At 39.3% G+C, this 27,617-nt stretch overlaps 4 protein-coding genes across 4 annotated transcripts; 1 reads left to right on the forward strand and 3 right to left on the reverse strand.

Moving 5' to 3' along the window:
- Positions 1 to 999: 999 nt before the first annotated feature.
- On the reverse strand, positions 1,000 to 6,353 carry LOC137708906 (putative E3 ubiquitin-protein ligase RING1a). Its single transcript, XM_088689689.1, has 10 exons — positions 6,084 to 6,353; positions 5,873 to 5,915; positions 5,348 to 5,406; positions 3,980 to 4,061; positions 3,708 to 3,828; positions 3,497 to 3,538; positions 2,625 to 3,143; positions 2,303 to 2,410; positions 1,701 to 1,931; positions 1,000 to 1,237 (listed from the first exon to the last, which is right to left on the reverse strand). Exons 1-10 carry the CDS (start codon positions 6,262 to 6,264, stop codon positions 1,205 to 1,207), a joined length of 1,419 nt encoding a protein of 472 aa, XP_088545815.1. The 5' UTR covers positions 6,265 to 6,353; the 3' UTR covers positions 1,000 to 1,204.
- Positions 6,354 to 18,031: 11,678 nt separating this feature from the next.
- LOC137709547 (uncharacterized) lies at positions 18,032 to 19,437 on the reverse strand. Its single transcript, XM_068448630.2, has 2 exons — positions 18,876 to 19,437; positions 18,032 to 18,326 (listed from the first exon to the last, which is right to left on the reverse strand). Exons 1-2 carry the CDS (start codon positions 19,433 to 19,435, stop codon positions 18,155 to 18,157), a joined length of 732 nt encoding a protein of 243 aa, XP_068304731.2. The 5' UTR covers positions 19,436 to 19,437; the 3' UTR covers positions 18,032 to 18,154.
- Positions 19,438 to 20,894: 1,457 nt separating this feature from the next.
- Positions 20,895 to 25,553, forward strand: LOC137709325 (protein kinase and Mad3-BUB1-I domain-containing protein). The gene is made up of 14 exons (XM_068448410.2): positions 20,895 to 21,173; positions 21,263 to 21,410; positions 21,654 to 21,811; positions 21,924 to 22,008; positions 22,178 to 22,285; positions 22,380 to 22,467; positions 23,330 to 23,433; positions 23,515 to 23,586; positions 23,669 to 23,758; positions 23,840 to 23,997; positions 24,452 to 24,539; positions 24,626 to 24,760; positions 24,841 to 24,962; positions 25,203 to 25,553. The coding sequence occupies exons 1-14, from the start codon at positions 21,124 to 21,126 to the stop codon at positions 25,390 to 25,392; spliced, it is 1,596 nt and encodes a 531-aa protein (XP_068304511.2). The 5' UTR covers positions 20,895 to 21,123; the 3' UTR covers positions 25,393 to 25,553.
- Positions 25,554 to 25,771: 218 nt separating this feature from the next.
- LOC137708903 (Leucine-rich repeat (LRR) family protein) lies at positions 25,772 to 27,363 on the reverse strand. Its single transcript, XM_068448065.2, has one exon. The coding sequence runs from the start codon at positions 27,261 to 27,263 to the stop codon at positions 25,965 to 25,967; it is 1,299 nt and encodes a 432-aa protein (XP_068304166.2). The 5' UTR covers positions 27,264 to 27,363; the 3' UTR covers positions 25,772 to 25,964.
- Between the last annotated feature and the right edge of the window lie 254 nt (positions 27,364 to 27,617).

Consider the following 27,617-nt stretch of genomic DNA (forward strand, 5'->3'; position numbering starts at 1 on the left):
CAAATACAAAATTTTTTAGTCCTAAGGATGCTGGCAAAGGGCCAGTATATCACGTGTTATAATACAAGTGGTTGGATACTTGAAAAAAAAATCAACCACTTGTATTATGACATTTAGTGTGTGGGGTAGTGTTATCGGCACACTGCAAATGATCATGTTGTATCTCGGCTTTGATGATCATGTTGTATCTCGGCTTCATTGCATACGTCCAACCCAAATACGAAAATTTTTAGTCCTGAGGATGCCGGCAAAGGGCCAGTACACCACGTGTCATAATACAAATGATTGGATACTTGAAAGAAAAAAAAAATCAACCACTTGTATTATGACATTTAGTGTGTGGGGTAGTGTTCTCGGCACACTGCAAATGACGTAGATACATGGCCAAATAGATTGAAGAGGAAATAGACCGTTGGAAGACAAAAAAACACAGTGAAAATTTGCAGAATTGGCCTCTGACTTCGATTTAGGTCCATGATACCTTTTTGGAATGGAAACAACACCATGGTTCAAAGTCACTACTCTTGCGTGACATAAGATGGTTTTTAGCCATTCGAGGCCGTTTCAACCTTCAAACCGCAATTTTAGTTTCTGTAATAAAAATCAGAGCTTTCAATTTCTGTCCAATAAATATTAATTATGTTTTAATTTTCTAAACTTTTGAGTTGTCCAATGGAGTTGTAAATGACTTATTTAAGCCTTGGATGTTATCATTACAGTCAACTCATCAATTAATCAAATTATCTTTTGGAATTTCTATCAAACTGGTGGATTCACAACTTTGGCCTTGAAGGATTTACGTTTGTAATCCTTTGTCAGAAAAATCTCTTCAGGAACGAAACACGTTCATCCTGCTTTACCACCACCATTTCCGTGTTTCTGTTTCGCATTTGGAGCTACCACGAAGAAACAACAGCCCAGGTTTTCATCAACCTCCGTCAGCATGGAACACAGAATTCTGCTTCACAGGAAGCCTTTAAAACTTGACGGGGCTCTTAAGAACTGTTAACTAAAGGATGGTTTAATATAAATAACAATGCAAACAAGTGTTTTACGAAATCGAGAATACAACAAACAATGTCTCAACCGGGGATCAATGCATCCCGGTATCTATCTTCGACTGCATTTACAGTAACTCTCTTGTCAACAGCGAATACAACAATTTTCTCGTCCGCATGCATTTGGCAGGTTCAAAATTTCATTCCTAACTAATCTCCTTCCGCCTGTATGCGAGAATCTGAAAAGAAGTAGAAGATAGTAATTTAGTATGATCATAAAGAATGATCGCCTGCCCGACAATCGTAATGGTATTTCATGTTGTCACTTCACAGAAGGGATTGCCTATTCGTACACGATTAGTGTAATCAACACTCTTCATTCACAGTTTTACAGCATAATACACGATTCTCTAGCAAGAGAAAACTACTCCTACCGTCATTACTAATAAACTAACGCAGTCAAGTAGTACTCTGCACAGTTCAAAACAGTCAAATATAATGCAAAAATGGATGTCGGAGTGTTCCTCATGGTTAAATCAGAGAGGAAAATTCATCCAGCGAATGCATTTTGTTACTTGATCAAACGCGTATTATTGTAAAGTTTGACAAAATCTTGGCGATCTCTGTCATTCGCAACCAGTGCACACATTTTAGCTTGCAGATGGTGAAAAGTAGAGATCTTAAAAGAGCTTGTCTACTCACCAAATGGTCCCTGCTGGAAGTGCAATTGTCTCTGATCCTTCCCAAAGTTTCTTCTTCTTGCAGAATTTGCAGTTCATATCTACATGGATCTGTTAGAAATGGCACAGAATCCGGATCATCAATTAAGGGCGCCAGGTTTAGGTTCAATTTCTTGTCATTGGAACTGGGAGGCTCTTTAACTACCAATAATTCAACTTCCTCAGCCCTCAAAGGTGTCTGGTGAGACACATACTGTACAGAAAATATGCACGTAAAAATTACACGGGCACCGGAGATATTGTGTAATGTAGAACAAAACCAAAGAATGAAGAGCGGTAAACTAACATTTCCACATTGAACAAAAGATCCTACCAAATTTAAGGCTAGTCAGAGTTTCAAATGAATCCGGTCTATATTCTTTATCAATTGTATGCGAACAAATATTCCGGCACAAGATGAGGTAAAGAGGCATGACAAGCAAGTTTCACAGACAAGACGTTATATCTCTCATCCAAACACGCATAAGAACAAATTATGCATACTACATAATCAAAGGAAGTCTAACCAATGAAGTTTACATCTTTAGAAGTTTAAGGTTAGTAATATCAGGAGAATAATCTTACTTCACACAGGTGCTTCACTGACAAACTCGGCCGACAGGAAAGGTGTGGCCGCTGTAAACTTGGTGTACAACTTGTATCCAAAGAAATAAGCATGAGATGAACATCTAACTGCAGAAAAGAATTATTTCATCAAAGTGGATACAAAACAACGAAAACAGAAAGCAATACCGTTTCTAATTTGGTCACTGTGGTGCTCAAAGAAGTATCTCATTCCATCTGCCCCCGCGAAACTAAAACTCAGCAAGAGTACTCCCTGGGTGGCACATGGAATTAATTGAATTACTAACGACCAAACAAATAGTCCAGCGGTGTTTCCCTATACCTCATCATTGTTTTCCTCTAAGCTCTGGAGATAATCAACCAACTTTGATATGCGAGTGCTCTCAGAATTCTTACTGTTGCAACCACTAGCAATGCCACGCCGTGTGTGACTTCGAGCACTACCCCGCCCCCAAACAAGCATTTCAGAGCTCCAGACAACACCAGGTGAAATTCCGCGGTTCTCTCGTTTCCCTTCTACATCATTTTCAGTGCATCCTCCACTTGAATTGGCCAGAGATGCAGGAGGCTGAGAGGATCCAAATCCTGCCCGTCTTCTCCGCTGTCTTGGCCTAAGTTCAGTACGCCGGTCATCAGTGGAAGATGAATTGTTGCCCTTGGTATTATTGTCATTGTTATTATCATCCTCAGTGGCTCGAGAGTTCCGTTTCCTCAAAACAGAAATCCGATCATTGGGCCGTGGTCTCATAGGAAATGAATCTGATATATCTTTTCCAGATGTGCGTCTCTTAGTTAGAGCTTCTGATTGTTGTTCAAAAACTTTGGCAATTGATGCTTGGATCTGTATTAAGGCATTAACATGGCACCAGGAACAAAGTTGTCAGTAAGCACCTATTTAGAGAACCAAAAACCAAAAAACAAACAACAATAAGAAAAATAAGGGAAGGTCATTTCGACTTTGCTCCATTTCCTTGTTCCTTGGCTTTCTTTGGGCAAGGGTTCGGCTTAATAGTTTGAAGAGAATTTCTGACTGATGAAACCACATACTATTTACAGTACTGGAGAACATATTTCTTGAGTAGTGGCATGTCCCAAGAAAGATGATACGCGGTACTTCATGATTGAAATTGTCAGTGAAGAAAACACCACCATCCAAATCTAGGAAGAAAACTTTTACCCAAAAAAGAAACTAACCTGCTCGTTTCGAGTCCTCTCCTCCTGATGGAAAGACAATTCCTGAAACCATGCTGCAAATTTAATTCTCCGTTTGCAAAAACATTATTAGACTAGAGTCATCTATATGAAGTCAAAAATTCATTGTAACGACACTAATTTGAAGTATCCCTCTCTATTTTCTGTGTGTCAAAGTGCTACCAAACATAAAAAACAACAGCTAAATTTATACCTCCTCCTCATACTTCTCAATATCCGGATATAAAGCTGCTATTAGGGCATCACACTTTGGATCATCCCTCAATGAACGCCGACTTGCACAGTGTGCGCGACAAGCAGGACACTCGTTGTTCCTGAAATTATATATCAAGCTAAATAAATAAACTTGATTGGTTCTCAACTCGTATTCTAATATATTTTTCATTCTATTGATCAGAAAATCAAATGCCACTGTTACAAAAAATAATAAAAAGTTAAAGAGGGAAAGAGCTCAACATTACATACCCCAATCGCATTGACTTGTCGATACATTCCCTGCAAAACCTGTGTAGGCATCCCATTACAGTACGTGTTTTTTTCATAATTCCTGTCCAGGAGAAGAAATTTATCAATGTTTGTTTACTAGATTGATACCCCGTTATGGATAGCACAGAAGAGGAAATGTAAGCAAGCAACAAGAGAAGAAAATAGAAGCGGAATCACAGTTTTCTTCTTTAACAAGATCATGATAACATAGTAATTTACCAGAACCACTACAAAAATAACACTTTTAGAGAAGTTGAGGTTGCTCGTATTGATCCTCTGGACATATTTCACAACAAATATTATTAGTGAAGATGCTGGCTAGGTGGAAAGTGAGGTCCAGGAAGCTTGGGAATAATCGAACTTGAATACCTTTACTTCCTTTTCTTTGGAATGAATCAATACTTCAATAGTCATAGTTTCAAGGTTCTAATCAGCCAAGCAGCAGCACAAGTATGCGTGTGCTCTCTACACACTTGAGCTCCCATTCTTCCACATCAATATGTCTTTTATTATTTAGATCTTAGAAACTATTCATTACTTAATAGTTTTCCTACACTACGCCTAAGCTATCTTTATTTCTAAAAAGTGGGACGTCACTGAGTACCGAAGGTTTCATAAACCAAGAAAAATGAGGTGTAATGTAAGGAGGCAGGTTTCCCACCATCTGTCAACGGCATGTCATTGCTAAACCATAGATCACCGAGGTTTTCTCCCTTCTTCAACTCAAGCCACACCCTACTTAGCCTTCCCCTTGCTCACTTATAAGCTAAATCAAATATTGATAGTTGGTTTTGGTATTAGATATAGCCCTTGTTTCCAGATCCAGATTATTCTTGGCCGGAAAATATCGTGGTTGACAAGATGAACGATATATGGAGCCAACCAAATTATTCAAATTGCAGTCCCTAAATAGTTGCCCTCAAAGCATACCACATTGCATTTTATAGTGTGAAGACTACAAAGGACACTATAACAATTGGCAGTTAACTACTTAATTATAGGCAACTCAATCTCTACATCACTGAGAATCCATGCCAAGAAATGCGGGCATGCAATGCAACAACAAGAACCGAAATGCATAGCAAAATTAGCAGTTAACCACCATTGAAATGGAAAGTGAATTAATAATTTTGTTATGTGTATATGTGTGTGTAGTACATCTTAGTGCAATAAACCCTAAAGCAAGCAACACTCATGTTTTCTGGGCAGAAACAACAGAGAAAAAGGATATGTACGCCACGACGGGGAAATCTTCATCAGTTGAGTCCAGTGAGTGAACACATAGCAATATTAAGCTTAAAGCATTGCATTTCATTCAAACTCAAAAGGTTGAGAAGCAGAAGTTACCGAGACATATTGGACAGTGTACGTCTTTACGGAGTTCTTGCAGTTGTATGAATATCAATCTGCAAGGGCACAAGAAGTACGTGGAATCGTTTCTCAAAAATATAGAAAAAGGTGCAAAATTTCAAAGCATATATAGCACTAGTTGGACGACACACAATAACAGTTTGGATTACTCGAATATAGAAAATCGGAAAACTAGCCCCTGCCCTGCCGAATTTGAATATATCAACGCATGCAAGCACAAAACAAGGCTCAGATCCCAACATGCAACAATCACTGGACCATTATATTAAGCAGAACCATAACTTGGTAATAGCTAATTTGACAACCGACGACGATCCAACATTATCGAAGCCAACTTTCATCTTTTACTATAGACGTCGAAAACCGATCATCATTCAACCCATGGAGCTTTCATAAACTGCTTGAAAATGGTGATAAAATCAACATGAATCTACAACTAGCTAGTACTATCCACATAAGATATTTAAGTACGACAGAGAATAAAGTAGACAGAGAGAGTACTCGGGAATCTCTTGAGAAGTTGAAGATGCGCCTCCATCAGAATCTGAAGTGTTAAAAAAAAAAAAAATAAATAAATAAATAAATAAATAAATAAATAAAAAACCAAGAAAACTTGTTTAGTTAGTCAATCGAGAACCGAAAGAGGACCCATATGAAGAAAACCATATAAAGAGCAGAGAATATGGGATGGGAGAGAGAGATGATACGTAACCGGCATCATCTTCGTGATCTTCTTCTTCTTCTACTTCTACTCCTTCTTCTTCTTCCTCTTCTTGGTCTAGGAGTTGGTGTTTATCTTGCAGTCGAGATTGCTTGGGTCGTTGCCGTTGGTGGTGGCGATGTTCTACATCATCGCTGAGCTGCGCTGCTGACGAACGCTTCTGTGAAGGCATTGATGTATTCTATTACGTACAAAACAAAGAGAAAACACACACACAGATCGATGGAAACAGAGAGAGAGAGAGAGAGAGAGATCGGTCGGTGGCTGTGTCTGTTTGTGAAAACGTTTCTCTCTCTGTATCTCACTGCCTGCCTAATAAGAAAGAAGAAGACGAAGAAGAAGGCGACGAGGACTTATATGGAGAGATATTTACAATTACCCAATGCACAAGCCGCTGGTCCAAGCTTCATAATATAAGTGGAAAGAATATATATGTTTTCGTGTCTTTTTAATTTGATATGATAAGTGGGTATCGATTTGTGTACTAGGTACAGAAAAAAAATTCTCACTTATATAGAATGCATTAACTGCTATCGTCATTGTTATTGTGAGGCCCGTTTAATAAAACAGTAACATGTGTAAATTTTTAGTACATGGTATTATAATATTTTATTAAGACGTCACATAATAGTAAACTCATTCTATGTAAATTGCACTATTGAAGACGACGCTGAGCTAGCAATAATGTGAAACCCCACCCCCATTATTAATTTGTAATTTCATTTTGTCCCGGAAAGTTTATAAAAATGTGCAGTTTGGTCACCTATCCTAATTTAATCCGTATCCTCCATGATTTCCCTTCTCCCCCATGCTGCCACGTGGCACCACCCTAACTCATCCCCTATCTCTCTCTCTCTCTTTTTCCTTGATCTCTCTCTCAGATCTCTCACTCTCTCAGCCCTCAGCCCTCAACTCTCACTCCCTTTCCCGATCACACCCACACACGCACCCATCTACACACCCACCACCCCGATGACGGCGCAGCTCCACCACCACGCCCGAGGACCTCTCTTCTCTCTTTCTTGTCTCTATGAAGTTGGGAAGCTCAGAAATCCAGGAGAAACCCTCGGCGCACACGTGAGTCTCGAGGCAAAATCCGGCCACTTCCCAGCCACCACTCGTCGTGAAACAGGTTCCAACTCCTTCCTCTCACCTCCACCTTTATTTTAGCACCTAGATCGGACCCTAGGGTGTTTGGTCGCTGTCAATCGAAGTTGGGAAACCTTTGGCGTTCGCTTTCCCTCGAAACGAAGCCCTTTGGGCTGTGCCAAAACCCGGGCCTTAGGCTCGTTACCCCTTAAGCCCAGCCCAAAATCATTTTATTAATTTTCTTTTATTTTCTGTTAAAACCCAAAGGTTTTGGGCCAGGCCTTCAGCCCAAGGCTTATTAGGATAAAACCCAAACCCTTTTTCTTGTAGGCCTTCAGGCCGTTTGTACCACGGGCCCTTGGCCTTGGGGTAGGACCCTAAGCCCATTCCCTAAAGCTAAACCTAGCCCACCTAAAACCCTAAGCCCAACTCGGCTAACCCACTAGGCCCGAACCCATAGGGCCCTAACCGGGCCAACCCAAACCCTTGACCTGGTCCAACCTTAAACCAGTTTGACTAGGTTGACTTTGACCCAGGTTGACCCGACCCGTTGACCAACCTGGACCCGTTGACCTTTGACTGTTGACTTTGACCGGTCAACGTTGACCATGGACTTTTCGGGTTTCATCTGGAACCTCTCCTAAGCTAATTTCAACGTCCTGGACCCGTTTATAACATTCGTTTCTCCAAATTAAATCATTTGGGTATAGTTTTGTTAATTGTACTCTTTATGTGCTTAGGTGCAATTTCTAGCGGTGATTCCATTATTCCTATTTCGTACGGCTCATCTATGACGGAGTATCTATGAGTGGACCCCTTCTAAAATGCATGTTTTAATAGTAGAAATGCATACATGAAAAGTATGATTTAATGATTACGTTTTGTGAACGTTTTATGAGAAATTGATTATCATGTTATACTGAGCTTATTTTGGAATACCATATTTCCTATCGAACCCATGTTCTTTGTAGGATATCTGATGGATGACGATATACTATTTAGAATATGTTTTTACTCACTTCTTTATAGTATGGATGATGGATGAATTTATACTATGAAGATGTTTTTTCAGATATATGTACCTATGTTTGGAAAGATTATGTTAAATGATTTTGTGTGTATCTAGTGATCACTGTTCTGCCTCCAGGCGATGATACTTATATTGCCTTCAAGCGGGCATGTGTAGGGCACTATTATATGCATATGGAAGATGATACTTCTATTGCCTTCGGGCGAGCGTGTGTAGGGCACTATTCTGTGCAAAAGAGAAATACTGATACTGATACCACTAGCTAGCACACTATATACAAGATACATTTTATGAATGTTTTATGGCATACTAGGGTTTTCGGAAAACCTACCACTTACTATGCTATTAGTTTTCATAAAACTTTAGGGGTTAGTATGTTGATAACTGTTTTGTTATATATATATATATATATATATATATATATATATCAACTTGGTCTACTCATGTTTGTTTTGCACCCCTTCAGGACATAGAAACAAGGACTACGATCCAATGTACGAGGCATTCCCATACTAGTGACATCGTGGTATCTCCTCTGCTTAACCACTCTTGTAATAACACCTTCCGTTGTAATCTGATTTAAAATATGCTCTGAACATGCCATGCATTATCTTTGTGAATTTATTGTTGGCAGTTGAATATTATTAATATCACATTCTATTATCTTGCTACAATTTAGGTGCATGTTCTCAGCATTTGCATTCATAAATGGCTTGCATCACCTTCGGGTGTTGACCATCACGTGATTTAGGATCGAGGCGTGTTAGTTTGGTAGCAGAGCATACTTACAACTTCATTCTTCCATTTGGTAATCTTAATCCTTCTTGTATCCATAATCTTCAGTCCTTCTAAATCTTGTTTAGTTCTTATCAGAATCATGGCTAATCCTGTTAGGAATGTGCCTAGACGACCTCGTTTTGGTCTTATGGGGGGATTTCAGCAGTTAACCAATGCTTTAAAGAATGTTTTTCTCAATAATAACAGGCCGAGCCGCACACATATGGAAATAGTTCATAGCCACGGAGTTTCGGAACTAAGTGTAGTTGGAGCCTGTGAGGAGGCTGAAGATTGGCTGGAGAAAATGGAGGATACTTTAGAGGCCATGAAATGCCCAATGACTGAATTGGCAACTACCGCTGGCTATTTCCTTAAGGGAGATGCGATGCTTTAGTAGAAATCAGCGAAGAGGTCTCGTCCTCCTAGTTCCTTGATGACTTGGGCCATATTCAGGAGACTTTTCAGTGCACATTTTCTGAGTCCCAACTATCAGTTAAGGAAAAGGTAGAAGTTCCTAGAGTTTCGCCAGGGTGATCTAAGCATCACAGAGTTTGATAATACCTTTCGACGCCTGTTCAGACATCATGAAGGGACTTATGGGAGTCCGCGGGAAATGATGATACAAGCATAGGTTGCATTGAATCCGGATTATCGCGCGCTCGTGGCCGCACAGAGGCTTAGATCCTACGAGGAAATGATCGAGACGGCCTTGAATATTGAACAGTCGAGATTGGACAGTTTTAATCAGGACCAACCTTAGATTCAGAACTAGCCCCGGAGATAGAACTGACCTCGGAATTATAACCAGAGAGGTTGAGGTTTTCGATCTTGGAGTATGAGGGAAATAGCTAGCTCTTCTAACCCTATTGGCCCTAGACACTCTTATTCATTCAAACGGCAGAGCCATGGTTCAAGATCATCGAGTGACGACTCAGGTAGTGAGTTGGTGAGGCGATCGTTCAACCACTTCACTACGCCAATCGTGGCTTGCGCACATTGTGGTATGCGTCACCCGGGATATTGCATTGTGAATACCGCCACTTATCACAAGTGTGGTGGTACGGGGCACTATGCTCGTGTTTTCCTTTCGGCGAACCCATTTGAGAGTTATGCTTCTGGCTTAGGTTACAGTGGGGGTGACTATTCGACAACTCAGAATTATGGTGAGACTTAGAACTATGGGAGCAGTGGTAGACAGAGTTATGGCAACAGTGGCAGTAGTAGTCAGAGTTATTACAGCAGTGGTAGCCAGAGTACCCAGTTTTTTGCCCAACGATAACCACAACATACCGGAGCAGCTTCAGGTAGCCATAATCAGGGGAACAGAGCATGCTATAACAACCAGGGTCCTAGGATTCGAGGTTGTTGTAACAGTGGTGCAGGACTTCAGGTCTATGGGCGTATCAACGCCATGACTCAGCAAGAGGCTGAACAGGACCCCCGAGTCATTACTGGTACATTGCTTATTTTTGGTATTCCAGCTAGAGTTCTGATTGATTCGGGTGCCACATTTTCATTTGTATCTCCATCTTTGGCATGGAATATAAACTCGCAACCTACCCCACTTGGTTTTGATATGCTAGTACAAATGGCACATAGAGATCTTTTCTGTGCACAGTGTGAGTATAGGGATTGCCCAGTGATAGTTGAAGGGGAACTCATGGAGACTAATTTAATTCCCTTCCAACTTGCGGGGTTCGATGTCATTTTGGGGATGGACTGGCTGTTCAGGCATCATGTTTATGTCAGTTGTAAGGAGAAGTTTGTGACATCCAATCAGCCTGGACGACCATCAGTCACATTTCAGGGTGAGCAATGAATCATTCGTAATAGTATGATTTCTATTATTCAGGCGACTAAATTGATGCAGAAAAGATGTGTGGGATTCTTAGCCCATGTTGTTACGAGGGATAAACCTTTTTTGCGTCCTGAAAATGTGCCAGTGGTGAAGAAATTCACCGATGTGTTTCCGAAAAATTTTCCAGGGTTACCACCTGCTGAGGGATTGAATTCACCATCGATTTACTTCCAAGTACAAACCCTATCTCCTTACCACATGCCGAATGACACCAGCAGAGTTGAGAGAATTGAAGATTCATCTCTAGGAGTTAGTGAATGAGGGTTACATCCAGCCCAGCATGTCTTCTTAGGGTTCTCATGTCTTGTTTGTTAAGAAGAAGGATAGGTCGATGAGACTTTGCATTGACTACAAACAGCTAAATTGGGTGACGGTGAAGAATCGTTATCCTTTACCTCAGATCGACAGTCTGTTTGACCAGCTGAAGGGTACTCAGGTATTTTCTAAGATTGCTCTTCGATCGGGTTATCATCAGCTACTGATCCTTGAAGAAGATGTGTTGAAGATTGCCTTCCGCACTAGGTATGGGCACTACGAATTCCGTGTCATGCCTTTTGGATTAACAAATACACCCGCAACATTCATAGATTTGATGAACAGAGTCTTCAGACCATACCTGGATCGGTTTGTGATTGTGTTCATTGATGACATCTTGATTTATTCCAAGAGTGTTGCTGAGCATAGGAAGCATCTAAGGTTAGTGTTGGAAAGGTTGAGAAGCAATCAACTATATACTAAGTTCAGTAAGTGTTAGTTTTGGCTGAACCAGATCAGTTTTCTCTAACATGTAGTCTCTGCTGAGGGAATTAGTGTGGATCCTCAGAAGGTTTCAACAATGTGTACTTAGGAGCAACCAAGAAATGTTACTGAAGTGAGAAGTTTTCTAGGTCTGGCTGGCTACTACAGACATTTTGTGCAGGACTTCTCGGCAATTGCCTTGCCTCTTACGAAGTTGACTCGTAAGGGGGTTAAGTTCGAATGGGATGAGAATTGTGAACAGAGTTTTCAGGAGCTTAAACGACGTCTTACTCAACCTTTCGTCCTTGCTCTTCCAGACGGCGGTGGTGAGTTTGAGATTTACACTGATGTATCTCTGTCAAGTTTGGGTTGTGTACTGATGCAGCATGGGAAAGTCATTACCTATGCTTCCAGGTAACTCAAGAATCACGAAAGAAACTACCTCACTCATGATCTGGAGCTCGGAGCAGTAGTTTTTGCTTGAAAGATTTGGAGATACTACTTGTACGACGAAAAGTGCCACATCTTCACTGATTACAAGAACTTTAAACATGTCTTCAGTTAGAAAGATTTGAATTTAAGGCAGAGAAGATGAATAAAACTCATCAGTGATTATGACTGCACTATCGAATATCATCCCGGACAAGCCAATGTAGTGGTGGATGCACTTAGCCAGAAATATCATGGACAACTTGGTTAGCACACTTAGCCGGAATATCTTCAAGAAACCGACGTTACCGTGGAACCAAATGAACAAGGAACTTGGTTAGCACACTTACAGGTTAAACTTGTTTTGGTGAATATGGTTAGAGAAGCTCAGGAACTTGATCAGGAGTGTGCCGACATAAAGAGATAGGTGTAGGATGGGAAGAGAGAATATTTTATAATCTAAAGAGATGGAGCCTTAGTGATGGGAAACAGGTTGTATGTTCTTAGGGATAATGAAGCGGTGAAAAAGGAAATCCTTGATAAGGCTCACATTTCAGCGTATGCCATGCATCTGGGAAACACCAAACTATATCACATTATCCGTTCGTTCTATTATAGGTTGGAATGAAACGAGATGTGACGGATTATGTGAGAAGATGCATTATCTGCCAGTAGGTGAAGGCAGAGAGACAAAGACCTGAAGGGCTAGTACATAATCTATACCAGCATGGAAGTGGGAATACGTCACTATGGACTTTGTGTATGGTTTGTCGAGGATGCAGTCAAGACTTGACGGCATTTGGGTGATTGTAGAGCAACTCACTAAGACTGCTCATTTCTTGCATGTTCGACATACCTATTCACTAGAGAAGCTGGCAAAGTTGTTCATTAATAATATTGTCAGACTTCATGGTGTACCCGTCTCTATCGTTCCAGACAGAGATCCCTAGTTCACCTCCAGGTTTTGGAGAACTTTTAATGCCACCATGGATCCTCAATTATTGTTTAGCACTGCCTACCATCCACAGACCGATGGTCAGTCCAAGCGGACAATTCAGACTTTGGATGACATATTAAGAGTGTCTGTTCTCCAATGGAAGGGTAACTGGGATAGTTATTTGTCGTTGTTTGAGTTTGCATACAACAACATTTATCATTCCAGTATTGGCATGACACTTTTTGAAGCACTTTATGGGAAGGCGTGTCAGACGCCGTTGTGTTGGACAGAAGTCGACGAATGGGTGTTAGTGGGACTAGAAATTGTTGACACCACAAATGCTAACATCCAGCTAATTAAGAGTAACTTGTAGGCAGCATATGATCGATATAAGAGCATTGCATATCACCATTCCAAAGATCCAGAGTATAAGGTTGATGACTTTATTTTCCTAAAGTTGTCTCCCTGGAAGGGTGTAGTTCGATTGGGTAAGTAAGGAAAGTTGAGTCCTTGATACGTCGGTCCCTACCTGATTACAAAGAGGATTGGTGCAATTGCCTATAGGTTAAAGCTACCACCAGAGCTGTCACAAATTCACAACGTTTTCCATGTTTTCATGCTTCAGAAATACTTGTCAAATCTCTCTCATGTCATTCAACTGGAACCACTAGAAGTGAATCAAGATGCAAGCTATGTCAAAAAACCAATGGCTATCATTGACCGACAGGATAAAGTACTGAAGTACAAAGTTATCCCATTGGTGAAAGTAGTGTGGAGAAACCATACCGTTGAGGAAGCGACATGGGAAACGGAAGAGTTGATGAGTAACCAATATCCGTTTTTATTTGGTTGAGTTGTAATTAAAGGGATGAAATTTTTATAAGGGGGTAGATGTGAAACCCCACCCCCATTATTAATTTGTAATTTCATTTTGTCCCTGAAAGTTTATAAAAATGTGCAATTTGGTCCCCTATCCTAATTTAATCCGGACCCTCCATCTAGATTTCCCTTCTCCCCCACGCTGCCATGTGGCGCCACCCTAACTCATCCCATATCTCTCTCTTTCCCTGATATCTCTCTCTCTCTCTCGGATCTCCCACTCTCTCAACCCTCAACTCTCATTCTCATTCTCACTCTCTTTCTCGATCACACCCACGCGTGCACCCATCTACACACCCACCACCCCGACGACGGTGCAGATCCACCACCACCCCCGAGGACCTTTCTTCTATCTCGCTTGTCTCTGTGAAGTTGGGAAGCCCAGAAATCCAAAAGAAACCCTAGGCGCACCCGTGAGTCTCGATGTAAAATCCGGCCACTTCTCCGCCACCACTCGTCGTGAAACAGGTACCAACTCCTTCCTCTCACCTCCACCTTTATTTTAGCACCTAGATCAGACCCTAGGGTGTTTGGTCTCCGTTAACTGGAGTTGGGAAAGTTCCTACGTTCGTTTTCCATCGAAACCAAGCCCTTTGAGCCGTGCCAAAAACGGGGCCTTAGGCCTGTTACCCCTTAAGTCCAACCCAAAATCATTTTATTAATTTTCTTTTATTTTCTATTTAAACCCAAAGGTTTTGGGCTAGTCGTTCAGCCCAAGGCCTGTTAGGATAAAACCCAAACCCTTTTTCTTGTAGGCCTTCAGGCCGTTTGTACCATGGGCCCTTGGCCTTGGGGCCGGACCCTAAGCCCATTCCCTAAAGCTAAACCCAGCCTATCTAAAACCCTAAGCCCAACAAGGCTAACCCACTAGGCCCTAACTGGCCCAACCCAAACCCTTGACCCGGTTTAATCGTGAACTGGTTTAACCCGATTAACTTTGACCCTGGTTGACCCGACTCGTTGACCTTGACCCAGTCAATGCTAACCGCTAACCATTGACCGTTGACTTTGATTGGTCAATGTTGACCATTGACTTTTGAGGTTGACTTTTTGGGTTTCTTCCGGAACCCATCATAAGCTAATTTCGACATCCTGGACCCGTTTATTACATCTGTTTCTCCAAATTAAATCGTTTGAGTGTAGTTTTGTTAATTGTACTCTTTATGTGCTTAGGTGCAATTTCTAGCGGCGATTCCGTTATTCCTATTTCGTACGGCTCATCTATGATGGAGTATCTGTAAGTGAACCGCTTCTAAAATGCATGGTTTAATAGTAGAAATGCATACATGAAAAGAATGATTTAATGATTACATTTTGTGAACGTTTTATGAGAAATTGATTATCATGCTATACTGAGCTTATTTTGGAATACCATATTTTCTATCGAACCCATGTTCTTTGTAGGATATCTGATGGATGGAGATATAATATTTAGAATATGTTTTACACACTTCTTTATAGTATAGATGATGGATGACTTTATACTATGAAGATGTTTTTTCAGATATATGTACCTATGTTTGGAAAGATTATGTTCAATGATTTTGTGCGTATCTAGTGGTCATTGTTCTGCCTCTGGGCGATGATACTTATATTGCATTCAGGCGGGCGTGTGTAGGGCACTGTTCTGTGCATATGGAAGATGATACTTATATTGCCTTCAGGCGGGCATGTGTAGGGCACTATTCTGTGCAGAAGAGAAATAATGATACTGATACCACTAGTTAGCACACTATATACGAGATACGTTTTATGAATATTTTATGGCATGTTAGAGTTTTCGGAAAACCTACCACTTACTATGCTATTAGTTTTCATAAAACTTTAAGGGTTAATATGTTGATAACTGTTTTATTATATATATATATATATATATATATATATCAACTTGGTCTACTCATATTTGTTTTGCGCCCCCTCAGGACATAGAAACAAGGACTACGATTCGACGTACGAGGCATTCCCATACCAGTGACATCATGCTATCTCCTATGCTTGACCACTCTTGTAATTACACATTCTGTTGTAATCTGATTTAGAATATGCTCTAAACATGCCATGCATTATCTTTGTGAATTCATTGTTGGCAGTTGAATATTATTTATATCACATTCTATTATCTTGCTACAATTTAGGTGCATGTTCTCGGCATTTGCATTCATAATGGCTTTCGTCACCTTCGGTTGTCGGCCACCACGTGACCATCCCCATGTTCATAGGACATCGGGATCGGGGTGTGTCAAATAACGTAGTTCAAATTCACGAGAATTGAACCTAAGACCTCTTACTTACAAGTGAAGAGGAATACTACTAAATCATAGTACTAAGTGGCAAAACAAACAAATTGAGAATTAAATAAATAAAACGACATATTATTAAAGTGTTCCCATGTTTCCTTTGCTTTGTGTACTGCTCCTTTTGGGAGAGATTTTTCAAAGTACAGGTATTCAAACGATTCTTCATATGTTATAATATAAGCGGAGAAAATAAAATGAAATTTGTAGTTATTTATATTAATGAGATTTAAAATAAAACTTCATAATTTATGAGATTAAAAATATTAAAGATAAATTATACTCTCCAATATATTGTGTGTGTACACACACACACACACACACACACACACACACACACACACGGGTACGTTCATAAAAAACTAACCAAAAAATTATTGTACCAAACCATGGGTTCATTTTTCAAAAACACAAAACAAAAAAAAGTATTAGGCTTAATAACATTATTAAATTTCTTCTATTAAACTTGACATAGATACGTTCTCAAATCAACGAAATAGAATGTACCCATATAAGTTTAAAAATGGATTAGATAAAAGATTGAATGAATTTTATATATAAAAAAAGGGTACAATTTATACATTTTTCATATAACATATTGATATATTTAAGAATGGGTACATATCAATTTTCTATAAAAATTTAATGGGTACAAGCTTATTCTAATTTTATTTTTTATATTTTGGAAATGTTTGAATTGAAAATTAATTAGGAGTTTAATAAGGGTGTGAGTATTAAAATTCTAAATCAATTATTAATTTTTATTATAAAAATTATGTAACTTACATGTATTCATTAATATATTAATAATAGAGACTTAGATCAAAATCTAAAAACTAATAAGATCTTAATCAATGAACATTAGAAATTAGAGACCGAATACTAATTTTTTCTTTAGATAAACCGGTCAAAATCATTGCCGACATGAAAATACCACACAAAGTGAAAAAAAAAAAATTAAGTATTTAGGTTGAGCCTTATTCACCAAGAAAAAAAAGGACATTATTCGGCAAAAATGCAAAAGACTCGATGACATTAAACCCCGAAATAGTGTCTTGAAGTAGACGTTCTCAGAATGTGGTTGATGATAACCACTACTTGCTTGCTCCAGTAAATTACGACAAAAATGCGTATGGAGGGACACTCATACAATTAAGTTTTGGTTTTAGTGTCGTTATCGTCACCACTGACCTCGGTTTCACAATTTTTCCAGCTTGGACATCAATGCCGACCCTCCGGATGTCCACGAGTAACAGTTCCATCAACATTTGCTTGTCCGAGTCCAATTGTCCCACTTAAGCTTAAACCACCAAATTTGTCCCACTTAAAATAACAGTTCCATCAACATTTGCTTAGTCAGATTACACAAAGCTTAAACCACCAAAATTGTCCCACTTAAAAAAACAAAAGAGAACATTTAGAGAAAACAACACTTAGGTATCGTTTGGTATGCAGACGGGATGGGACGGAACGGAACGGAATGAGACGGGACGGGATGAGACAAGACGGAACGGAACGGAGCGGGAGCAAAGATACCCTCGGATGGAAACAAGGAGGAAGAAGAAGGAGACGGAGATGTTATAATTTTGTGTTCCACGGATGTGGAACGAGTCATTCCAGGGGGATGAGGTGGAAGAAAATTCACCCAAAACTCGTCCCGTGGAACAGCTCATTCCACCCGTTTTAGGCGCACCAAACGTGGGATGGAACGCTTTGTCCCACTCTGTTCCGTCCTGTCCCACGTACCAAACGGTACAGATTAATAAATGAGCCATTAATGTTTCCTTGTGCGACCTTCAACAACAAAGTATTGAGGCTTTTTTATTCCCGTCCATTCGATGCATTCTCTTTCCCCTTCCAGATAATTCCGCATACACAAGAAATATACCAAAAGATAAATCAGCCGGATAGCAGCAATCCTAGCACAGTACATGAAATTGATTTGTCTTACAAGCCAAATATCCAACATCTATTATTATTATTGTACATCTTTAAGTTGACAGAAGAGAGGGAGCATGCTTGTTCTAAATCTTATTTGATTTGGAAGTGCTTGTGAGTGGACTGAGTCCTTGTACCAACATTGCGGCTTGAGCCTTCCACAGCATGAGACTCGGCTGGATTCTTCCTTCGTCGTTCATTGTGTCCTGACAAACGCCTACGACAACTCCGTTTGGTGTCGTCAAATTCTGATAGCTCATGAAATCTGCAACACAACAACAACATTCTGCATCAGGATGCTTGTTTATTTATTATCTATGCAATGAGATCCAAGTCTTCGTCGATCGAGCAATTTTTGTTTATTTTTAGAGTAGCAATACATATCATCAAATTGAGGAATCTTCACCTACTGCTATACAAAACGTGTTATATAGAAATAGATGAAGCATAAACTTGTACCAGCAAACCGCTCTGACGGTATTCTTGCTAGATATATACTTAAATGATTCAGCCTCATTACTAATTGGAAAGAGTAAATTAAGAACGTACATTCACAGAACCATACAACTTTGAATTGTGAACTTAATATTGTCAGCGATCGATATAAGAAAACGAAGAAATGTAAATTAAAGAGCAGCAATGTACATGATCAACCCCACACACACACACATATAGAAGAAGCCAGTAACTACAAATTATGCAATTTCTGCAAAATCAATATATAAACTGAGCAACAATTATTATAAATTTTCATACCCTCGGAAAAAAAAAAAAATTAATAGAAACCAGAGAATAAAAATGAAAATTGCAATACCTGCTGCATTGCTGGCAAAACCTTTGGTGGAGGCCAGAGACAAGCACAACCTGAGACTTGGAATGAAGGTCACAAACCTTATGCTTTCTGTGATATTTCTTTTCATCACTCAGATCAGCTGTGCACCTGTCTGCCTGACACCGTCTCATTGCACCTCCTCCTCCTCCTCCTGATGACGACGACGACGATCTCTTACCTTTCTTCTTCCTGCCCACTTGCAGCTCATCATCAAATTCCTCCTCCTCCTTCTTCACCACCACCACCACATGCGGCTTCTCCTTCATCTGCTTGTCCGAGTCCAATTTACTCATCCCCTCCATCAATGGATTGATATTATTATTTGGTTTGGTTTGGTTTGGGAGTTGGGATGTGGTGCAACGAGGGGAGGGGGAAGGAAGGAGAAGCGTAATAAGTAGAAGTGATGAAGAGGCAGGAGGAGTGGGAGAGTGAGTGAGTGAGGACCACAACAATCTCCTCCATAATTCATTTTTCTGGGGAGTTTTGTTTGCGTCTTGTCGTTGTTTAGCAGCTTCTACTTGTACAACAATAATGCATAGCATAGGCCATAGCATAGGCCATAGCATAGGCCATAGGGGTCAGAGACTCCAGAGGGGAAGGGGTAATACCGAAGAAAAGTTAAAAATAAGCAAACCCAAAGGATTTGGGTTTCAATCTTCCATGTCTACAAATCAAAGCATGCCAACTATGCAGATTTTTTTTTTAAACAGCGCCCGTAACCACTTAATAGCACTCCAATATAAAATTTCGAAAGGTTGTTTAACCTATTCAGAATGGGACACTTAAACCTCTATAAATAGAGAACGAATTTTGATGTTTTTACTCACGTAACTACATACAAATGTTCAAGGAAAAGCACCACAAATATCTTTACATTTTCATTGAAAACCAAAAGCACCAAAAAATTCTTCATGATTTAATAAAAACAAAAATAAAAATAAAAATTAATAAGAATTGGTGAGAATTAACATGAAATAGAAATCAAAATCATCATCCATCCATCAAAAAGAGCTTGTGCCTTTAAGGGTTTTAGCCAATAAAACGTAGGAGAAAGATAGGGTTTTAATTATTTGGTATAAGTTTACCGGTAAATTTTAGTTTATTTTTGTACTTACTAGTAATTATATAAAGGGCGGATCCGTAACACCACTTTTTTTTACACAATTTTTTACGCACGTTTTTGTGGACCCACTTTGTAACGTATTTCATCAATCTGAACCGTCTTATCTTTTAGGTCCCTCAAATATCATGTCTACCAAAAATCACCCAAATATGAATCCATATGATTGTTGGATTAAGAGTTTAGGGTTTTTTTTTTTTTTTTTTAAAGAACCGTATTCGTCCATTTTTTTTCACTACAAATGAATTTCTTAATGGTTTTGGATTTGTATAATTTTTTGCAAGGATAATACATGAATGGTATCCATATGATTGTTGGATTAAGAGTTGGTTTTTTTTTTTTTTTTTTTGGTAAAACTGTATTCGTCCATTTTCTTCACTATAAATGATTGTCTTAATGATTTTGAATTTATACATTTTTTTGCAAGGATAATATATGAATGATATCCATATAACTATTGAATTAAGAGTTTAGAGATTTTTTTTTTTTTTTTTTTTTGTAGAACTGTATTCGTTTAATGATTTTGGATTTGTACTATTTTTTGCAAGGATGATATATGAATGATATTGTAAAAGATAGATAGTTCAGATCGTTAAAATATATTATGAAGGGAGCCCACAAAAACATGTGTGAAAAATTATGTAAAAAAAGTGGTGCCACATATCCGTCACCATTATAGAATAAAGTAAAAAAGAAAAAAAGCTAATGTTAGGGAGACCAAAATTTCAAACTAAATGATGTGTCACCAATAAGAAACAAGCATGATAATCGACACTTAGTTAATAATTCATTCATTAACAACTACATCATTTGGTTTGTAAACTTAGTTTAAAAAATTTGGTCTTCTTAGTATTATAAAAAATAATTCACATTTAAATTTTAAGCTGGGTGTATGGCGAGGTTCGATTGGTTCAACTAAACTTTTCCAAAGAAAAGTTACAAATTACAAACCCTTCCTTCCAAATTCAAAAACACATTTCCGCGCTTCTTTTTCATTCTCTGAATGCGAATGAATGGTATCTCACTCAGCTTCGCTCTTCCTAATTTCCAATTCACGTTTCTTCTCATCTCATCTGTCGTTTTGTGTACATAAGAAACACAGCAGAGGCCATGGACTCCGACACCACTCCTCTCCACGACCCTCTCTTGCTCTGGCTCTGGTACTCTCTCTCTCTCTCTCTCTCTCTCTCTCTCGCTCTCTTACCCTTCAATCTCTTCAAATTGTTACTGAAATTAGTTACCGAACCAGGTCCGTGAAGCAAGCCCTAGAAGATTTTCACTCCGGAAAGGATTACGGGTCGGATCTCACTAAGCTTCTATCCGACTGCATCGCCGCGTTCAAGGACAATGCTCAATACAGGGGCGACATCAGATTTCTCAAGATTTGGTTCCTCTATGTATGTGTTAATACACTCCCTCTCTAATTTCTGACTGTTTTCATACATTTTGCTTGTGTATTTTTTATGGGTCAATTTATTTTTTTTACTTTCAATTTTGGTTTTTGTTTAGCTGCTTTGATTATGTTAATAAATATCAAATTTCGTACATTTTTTGGGTTAAAATTTTGAGGAGGTTGTTTAGTTTGTTTGTCAATGTGATTGATATGGAACATTTAATTACTTGTCTTTGTGGATTTGCAGATGGATACCAGTGAAGATTTCGAAAGCATTTTTCTCGAAATGTTGCACAGGGAGATTTGTGTTGGCCACTCCTTGCTTTATGTCTGGTACGCAACCTTTCTCGAAGCCAAAGAGAAATTGTACGATGCACACATGGTTTATCAGATGGGTATTTCAAGGTCCGCCTCTGTCTCCCAACAGGATTTTGCGTGCGCGCGTGCGTCCCAAAATGGAGGTCTGCAGTTTTGTTGTTGAATATAATTATGCTTATGATGTTTCATGTTGTGGTAGGAATGCTAAGCCAGTTGAGTGGGTGGAGAAGGCGCATGCCTTATTTCTTGCTCGGATGTACAGAATAGCTTCTTCAGCTCAGAAGGTAAGTGAACCTTGTTTCATGTACGTGTAGGCAATTGATATGTTTTACCTTCTCTTCTTCATTGCTCTATATTTTTTTACAACTATTGCTTTAAGTGTTTTGAGTAGTTGCAAAGTAAATATGTTGTTGGATGTACAAAAATTGATCAGTTTGCATTTCTGTCGTGCAGATTGGAAACAATGAAGCAGTTCCTCTTGGGAGCCTCATTAACCCATGGTCCAGCTCCACCATGAAAGACCTTTTGAAGAAAGTTAATCATCAACTTACAAAATATGATGTGAGATACTTTCTTCCTCATTAAGTCATCATTGGATAATCTTTAATGTTGTTGGATTAAGAGTTATTTTTTGGATTTTGCACATATGACTCAGGGATACCATTCTACTACTAAAGCTTACTCGGGAAAAGTGGCCTTGTCTTCTCTCAAGAACTCGTCCAGGAACAAAACTATTGAGATAGGTGATTCACATTACTGGTTCATTTTCTTTTCTATGTCACAATATATGAGTTTAGACGTAAATTTTTACTTCTGAGTTCTAACTTCTTAGCTAAGTAAGATGGTTTTTAACTTTTCTTACGAAGTAGTCCACGAATGCTAGACTTCTAAACAAAAAAACTCATAAGTATCTTGTGCTGAAACCCACTAATGCTTGGTTGAACTTGGATTTAGAAGAAGACATTTCTCAACATAAATTGTTTAATGAGATTTTAGAGATGGATAGACATTTAGTCTTTTCTACTGTCTGTTTGCATTTTGCCTTCGATGTATAAGAAAGATGTTTATTCTCATTTTTCAATCTCATCAAGCACACATCCTTGAGTATCCGGTTATCAGATAGAAATGATGTTGGAGGATATGTTATCATCTCTACGTTAGGGACCTGTGACTGTTATGGTTTTTGCCAATACCAACAAGCAGTTCTATTTATACGCAACGCAACCTCAGTTAGCTGTAATCTCAACTGTTTGGAGTTTGCTTCATGGACCCTTACCGGAAATGCAGTTCATATCCTGATCAAAAGTCTTCTCTCGAAGTTTTAATGCATCACTCATTTCTCTTTTATTTTAATTTTAATTTTAATTATTTATACTCTCTATTTCACTCAAGAATTGGACTGTTACCACCTTCACCACTAGGTGTTACCACCTGAGGTAGGGCCGAGGGAGCTAGAATCTTCTTGGATATTCAGAACATTCAGTTCAATCAAATTAATTGAGTGTTTCGGTTTTTCAAATATTCTTCCATTTTATCTATTGATGCACCATTTGAAGGTAGAAGATTAACGTATTATGTTCATTACCCATATCGTGGTACTCATAGGTCGTACGAAGTACCAGATCACTGGTTGTGCAGGTCAGGGTGGCTTTGCTCAAGTATATAAAGCATATGTCAACTGTAATCCTGAAGATGTTGTTGCATTGAAGGTAAAATCTACCAGACTTCTTACTCTCCTAATGATGACCAGTGTATTACCAGATAATTTCAGTTTTGGAAATATGTGGCAGATACAAAAGCCTGCTTTCCCTTGGGAGTTCTATATGTATCGTCAACTTGATCAACGGATCTCAGACAAGGAAGTAAGCATTTTCTGATCCTCCAAGTTTTTTATTGGTAGTTGTTGGTTCTGTTTATTTTATAATTGATATGTTATTGTATCAGAGGTCAAGCTTTGGGTTTGCTCATAGAATGCATCTCTATCCCGACTGTAGCATTCTCGTCTCCGACTATCTTTCTAGTGGAACACTTCAGGTTAGTTAAACATACATCATACCAATTTTCATGTCTGCCATACTCTTGTCATGCTTATTGTAACCTAAAGATCTTGTGCAGGATGCAATAAATTCATATGCCTTCAAAGGCAAGTCCATGGAAGAAGTGTTATGCATTTATTACACCATAGAAATGCTCTACATGCTAGAAACTCTGCATGGTGTTGGCATCATTCATGGAGATTTCAAGCCTGATAATTTGCTTATTCGTTATGCTAGGTAACAAACATTCTCTCTTGTAGATCTTGAGCGTTACGACAGCAGACTGGTACTTGAACATACAGAAAACTGGACCTTACTAATTATATTTTACTCACAATCTGATTTTCATCTCCCTTCATTTGTCCCCTCGTAGAGGTCATTACTTACTAGTAACATTGTTTGTCATTCTTTCTTTTTCTAGTCTTATTCTTACTGCATACTCTGGTGATAGGACGTGTTTTTAGCTTAAGTTTCTATTAGTTAACCTATGCCTTGCGTGGGAGACAGTTTCTTATCTTCAATAGTAACGTGGGACAATTTTATTTCTAGGTAGAACTGCTAGCTCGTACGTGCAACTTATTTTAAGAAGTCTAATACAGAGAGGAAAAAAAATCCAATTTTCATTTAACAGCTTGATTGTGTGTTATGAAGCTTACCCATTTGCATCATCAATTAAATTACCATTGGGCAGGAATGGCCTTACAAAAGCCGGATCTCGTGACAGAACTGACTTTACAGAAGAAGAATTTCGTGAGAGAAGTGGTCCGTGGCTTGATCAGGTTATTTCTGGTTGCAAAAGACTAGTATCAGATTGAAGACTAGTATTCAGCTTAGTTTTTATGATTAATCTGGGGTTATCTTACAGGGTCTATGCCTTGTCGACTGGGGAAGAGGGATAGACCTTCATCTCTTTCCTGACAATGTGGAGTTTACGGGAGATTGCCGGACTTCTGGATTTCGTTGTGTGGAAATGCAAGAGAACAGGCCATGGACATATCAAGTATAGTCCACGTTTTTTTTTCTATTCTAAATTCAGTCAACATTTTCTTATATCTAATTTGTGTAACTTCTTGTTACCAGGTAGACACGTACGGACTCTGTGTTGTTGTCCATACGATGCTGCATAATTCTTACATGGAAATTGACAAGAAACCATCACCCGAAGGTGGTCACTTCTATCTGCCCAAGTCATCTTTTAAAAGGTACCATTCTCTCAGTCCTGCATACATGACCACTTGTCCATCTTATCGATTTTTGTTTCTCTCCAAAACTTGATCTTTACTTTAGCAAAGGTTGCCTAAAAATGAGAAAGTCTTGCATTGGGTCGTAACATGAGCAATGCGAACGCAAACACATCTCTTCCATCTCTTATCTTTACTTTCACTCTTTAGTTTACGTTTTGACGATTTTGATTTCAATTCTTGTCGTTCAAATGAGCTCAGATACTGGAATGTTGAACTCTGGAGGAACTTCTTTAACAAACTGCTTAATAGTAGCCCCGGCTGTAACCACAAGAAGCTGTTGCAGGATCTGAGGGAGTCCTTCCAGGATTACTTGTGCTCGGAGCCTCAGCTTATAAGGAAACTAAGCGATTTGCTGGTCAAGCAAAGGGCCTCACTGTGTTCTGCTTAATTACCCAATCGTTCCTCCTGGCTGAGCTCATCTCAGGGAGCATCTGTTAATTTAACTCCCAAACTTTGTCGGACAATTCAGGAGATGTATGTTGTCTCAAAGGAATGCGCTTGTTGTACATGTGTTTACCAGATTATGGAATGAAAAATTGTCTCCAAATATTTTGCAAGCGCCATACGATTTTGTCCAGGGAAACAAACTAACAAATCGTAAAAGCAAACAGAAACAAAAGACACCAATAACTCGAAACCCTAATGCCAACGCTAAAATCCAACAAGAAGGAAAAACAAGGCTGCGGAAAACTACGTAAAGCAATGACTAATTAAAGCAACCTGCGCAGCGACAATCTAGTTAATGAAACAAAAACCAAAGGAAACCGTTAGGTTGTTTCACCGAAAACTTCCAGATTAACTATACAAGTTTCTCGACTCCATCGGAACTTCATTGAACAACTTTTACATGATCCAGTATTAATTTACAATATCAAACTGTATGAAATGGACTTGTCCCCTTATTCTTGGTTCTAGACCAATTGACATTCTTAATTTTATGATGATTATTACTAATTTAATTCATGTATAGGTAGGAGCTGCCGCACTAGGTGGCGAAGACAGAGGTGTTGCTGCTGGCACTGCAGCAATGCTTGGGGCGGAAGCAGATGCACCGCCACTGTCACAAGGATATTCGAAGCAATCAACAGGATGTTCGAGTATGGCATTACATTCTTTCTGGGTCCTCTGGTAAGGTTTCTCGGGGAAACAGTTATGGCGTTCATCAAAGGCAATGCCTTTCGATGTCAAATTCTGGCAGGTCCCCTCTTCCTCACAGAAATAGTTGTAAGAGAATGTGAAATTCGCCAAGTTTGGCAGACAACAAACTCCAGCGGGTACAATCCCGGTCAGCTTATTGTGGGCCAAATTTAGTTGCTCCAAATGAGATAGCCCCGCCAAGCTGTAAGGTATAGGACCAACAAGCTTGTTGTAGCTCACATCCAACACCCTCAGTTTGTACAGAAACCCAACTTCTTGGGGCAAACACCCTGACAAACTTGTGTTAATTAACAGCAGTTCCTCCAGAGTATTTGCAAAATTGACTATGCTTGGGGGAAGGCACCCGCCAAAGTTGTTATTAGCAAACACCACTACACTGGCTGAGCTTCCACCAAATGTTGCTGGAATGACACTGGTTAAGCGGTTGTTATTAACAAATATGGCATCGAGTTTTTTACTGAAAAGTTCTGGAGGTAATGGCCCTTCAAACTCGTTGTACCGAAGATCAAGATAACTTAAGGTAGGAAGAGAGAGGACAATTGTTGGGAAAGGGCCTACAAATCTGTTGTTACTAAGATCAAGCTCGAAAAGGAGTGTAAGGTTGGCCATACTTTGAGGGAGGATGCCACAAAAGCGGTTGCTATTTAGATGGATGAGTGCAAGATCCGACAACAGGCCAAATTCCTCAGGGAGAAATCCGGCAATGTCCCTATGGTTAAGGTCGATGCCAGAAACAACTCGGATTTTTGGGTCATCAACAGCTGGTGCACAATACACACCCATGTAGTTACAAACCGAAGGACCAACCCAATTGGTTGTGATGTTGTATGGATCAGAGTAAATTACGTGCTTCCATGCTTGGAGAGCAAGAAAAGCTCGGTAGAGTCTTGGGTTTGAATCATCGGATGCTGCAGCAGGATGTGGATGGTTGTGGTGCCCGCGGTGGCTATGACGGTGATGAGAGACATAGACGTGGCTGCTGCTGCGCTTTGCAGCAACAGCCAGACTGAAATTGCTGAACAGACAAGATAGAACTAGAAGGAAAGTTAGGAGCAATGAAAATACATGGCAGGCAATGGAAGAAAGTGAAAAGGAAGACATTCTTCACCCTATCCACACACCCGGTGAGTTGGTTTGAGATTGATATGGTAGAAGGACTTGTAGAAGTAGTAAAGAGCTTCTGTTTATATATACCTTCGGAGCTCTCCCTGCCCGCTCCCATTCAATTCAAGTAATAAGTAGCACGCGCAGACATAATATCCTAGTCTCGTGTTTAATCATGTTCGTGTACATGTGACTCAATGTAGACAGATCGAACTGTTTCTCGAGCAAGATGATAACACAGAAAGAAAATGTTACATGGTATCGACATACAAGTTACAGCGACAGTTAACCATTACAATTGGCCCGAAAGATAAAGATGAATGTTTTTGTGTTTGACATATGAAAATATGA

This window comes from Pyrus communis, chromosome 17, assembly GCF_041283825.1.
Source record: "Pyrus communis isolate YQ-2024b chromosome 17, ASM4128382v1, whole genome shotgun sequence".
In the NCBI taxonomy this organism is placed as follows: domain Eukaryota; kingdom Viridiplantae; phylum Streptophyta; class Magnoliopsida; order Rosales; family Rosaceae; genus Pyrus; species Pyrus communis.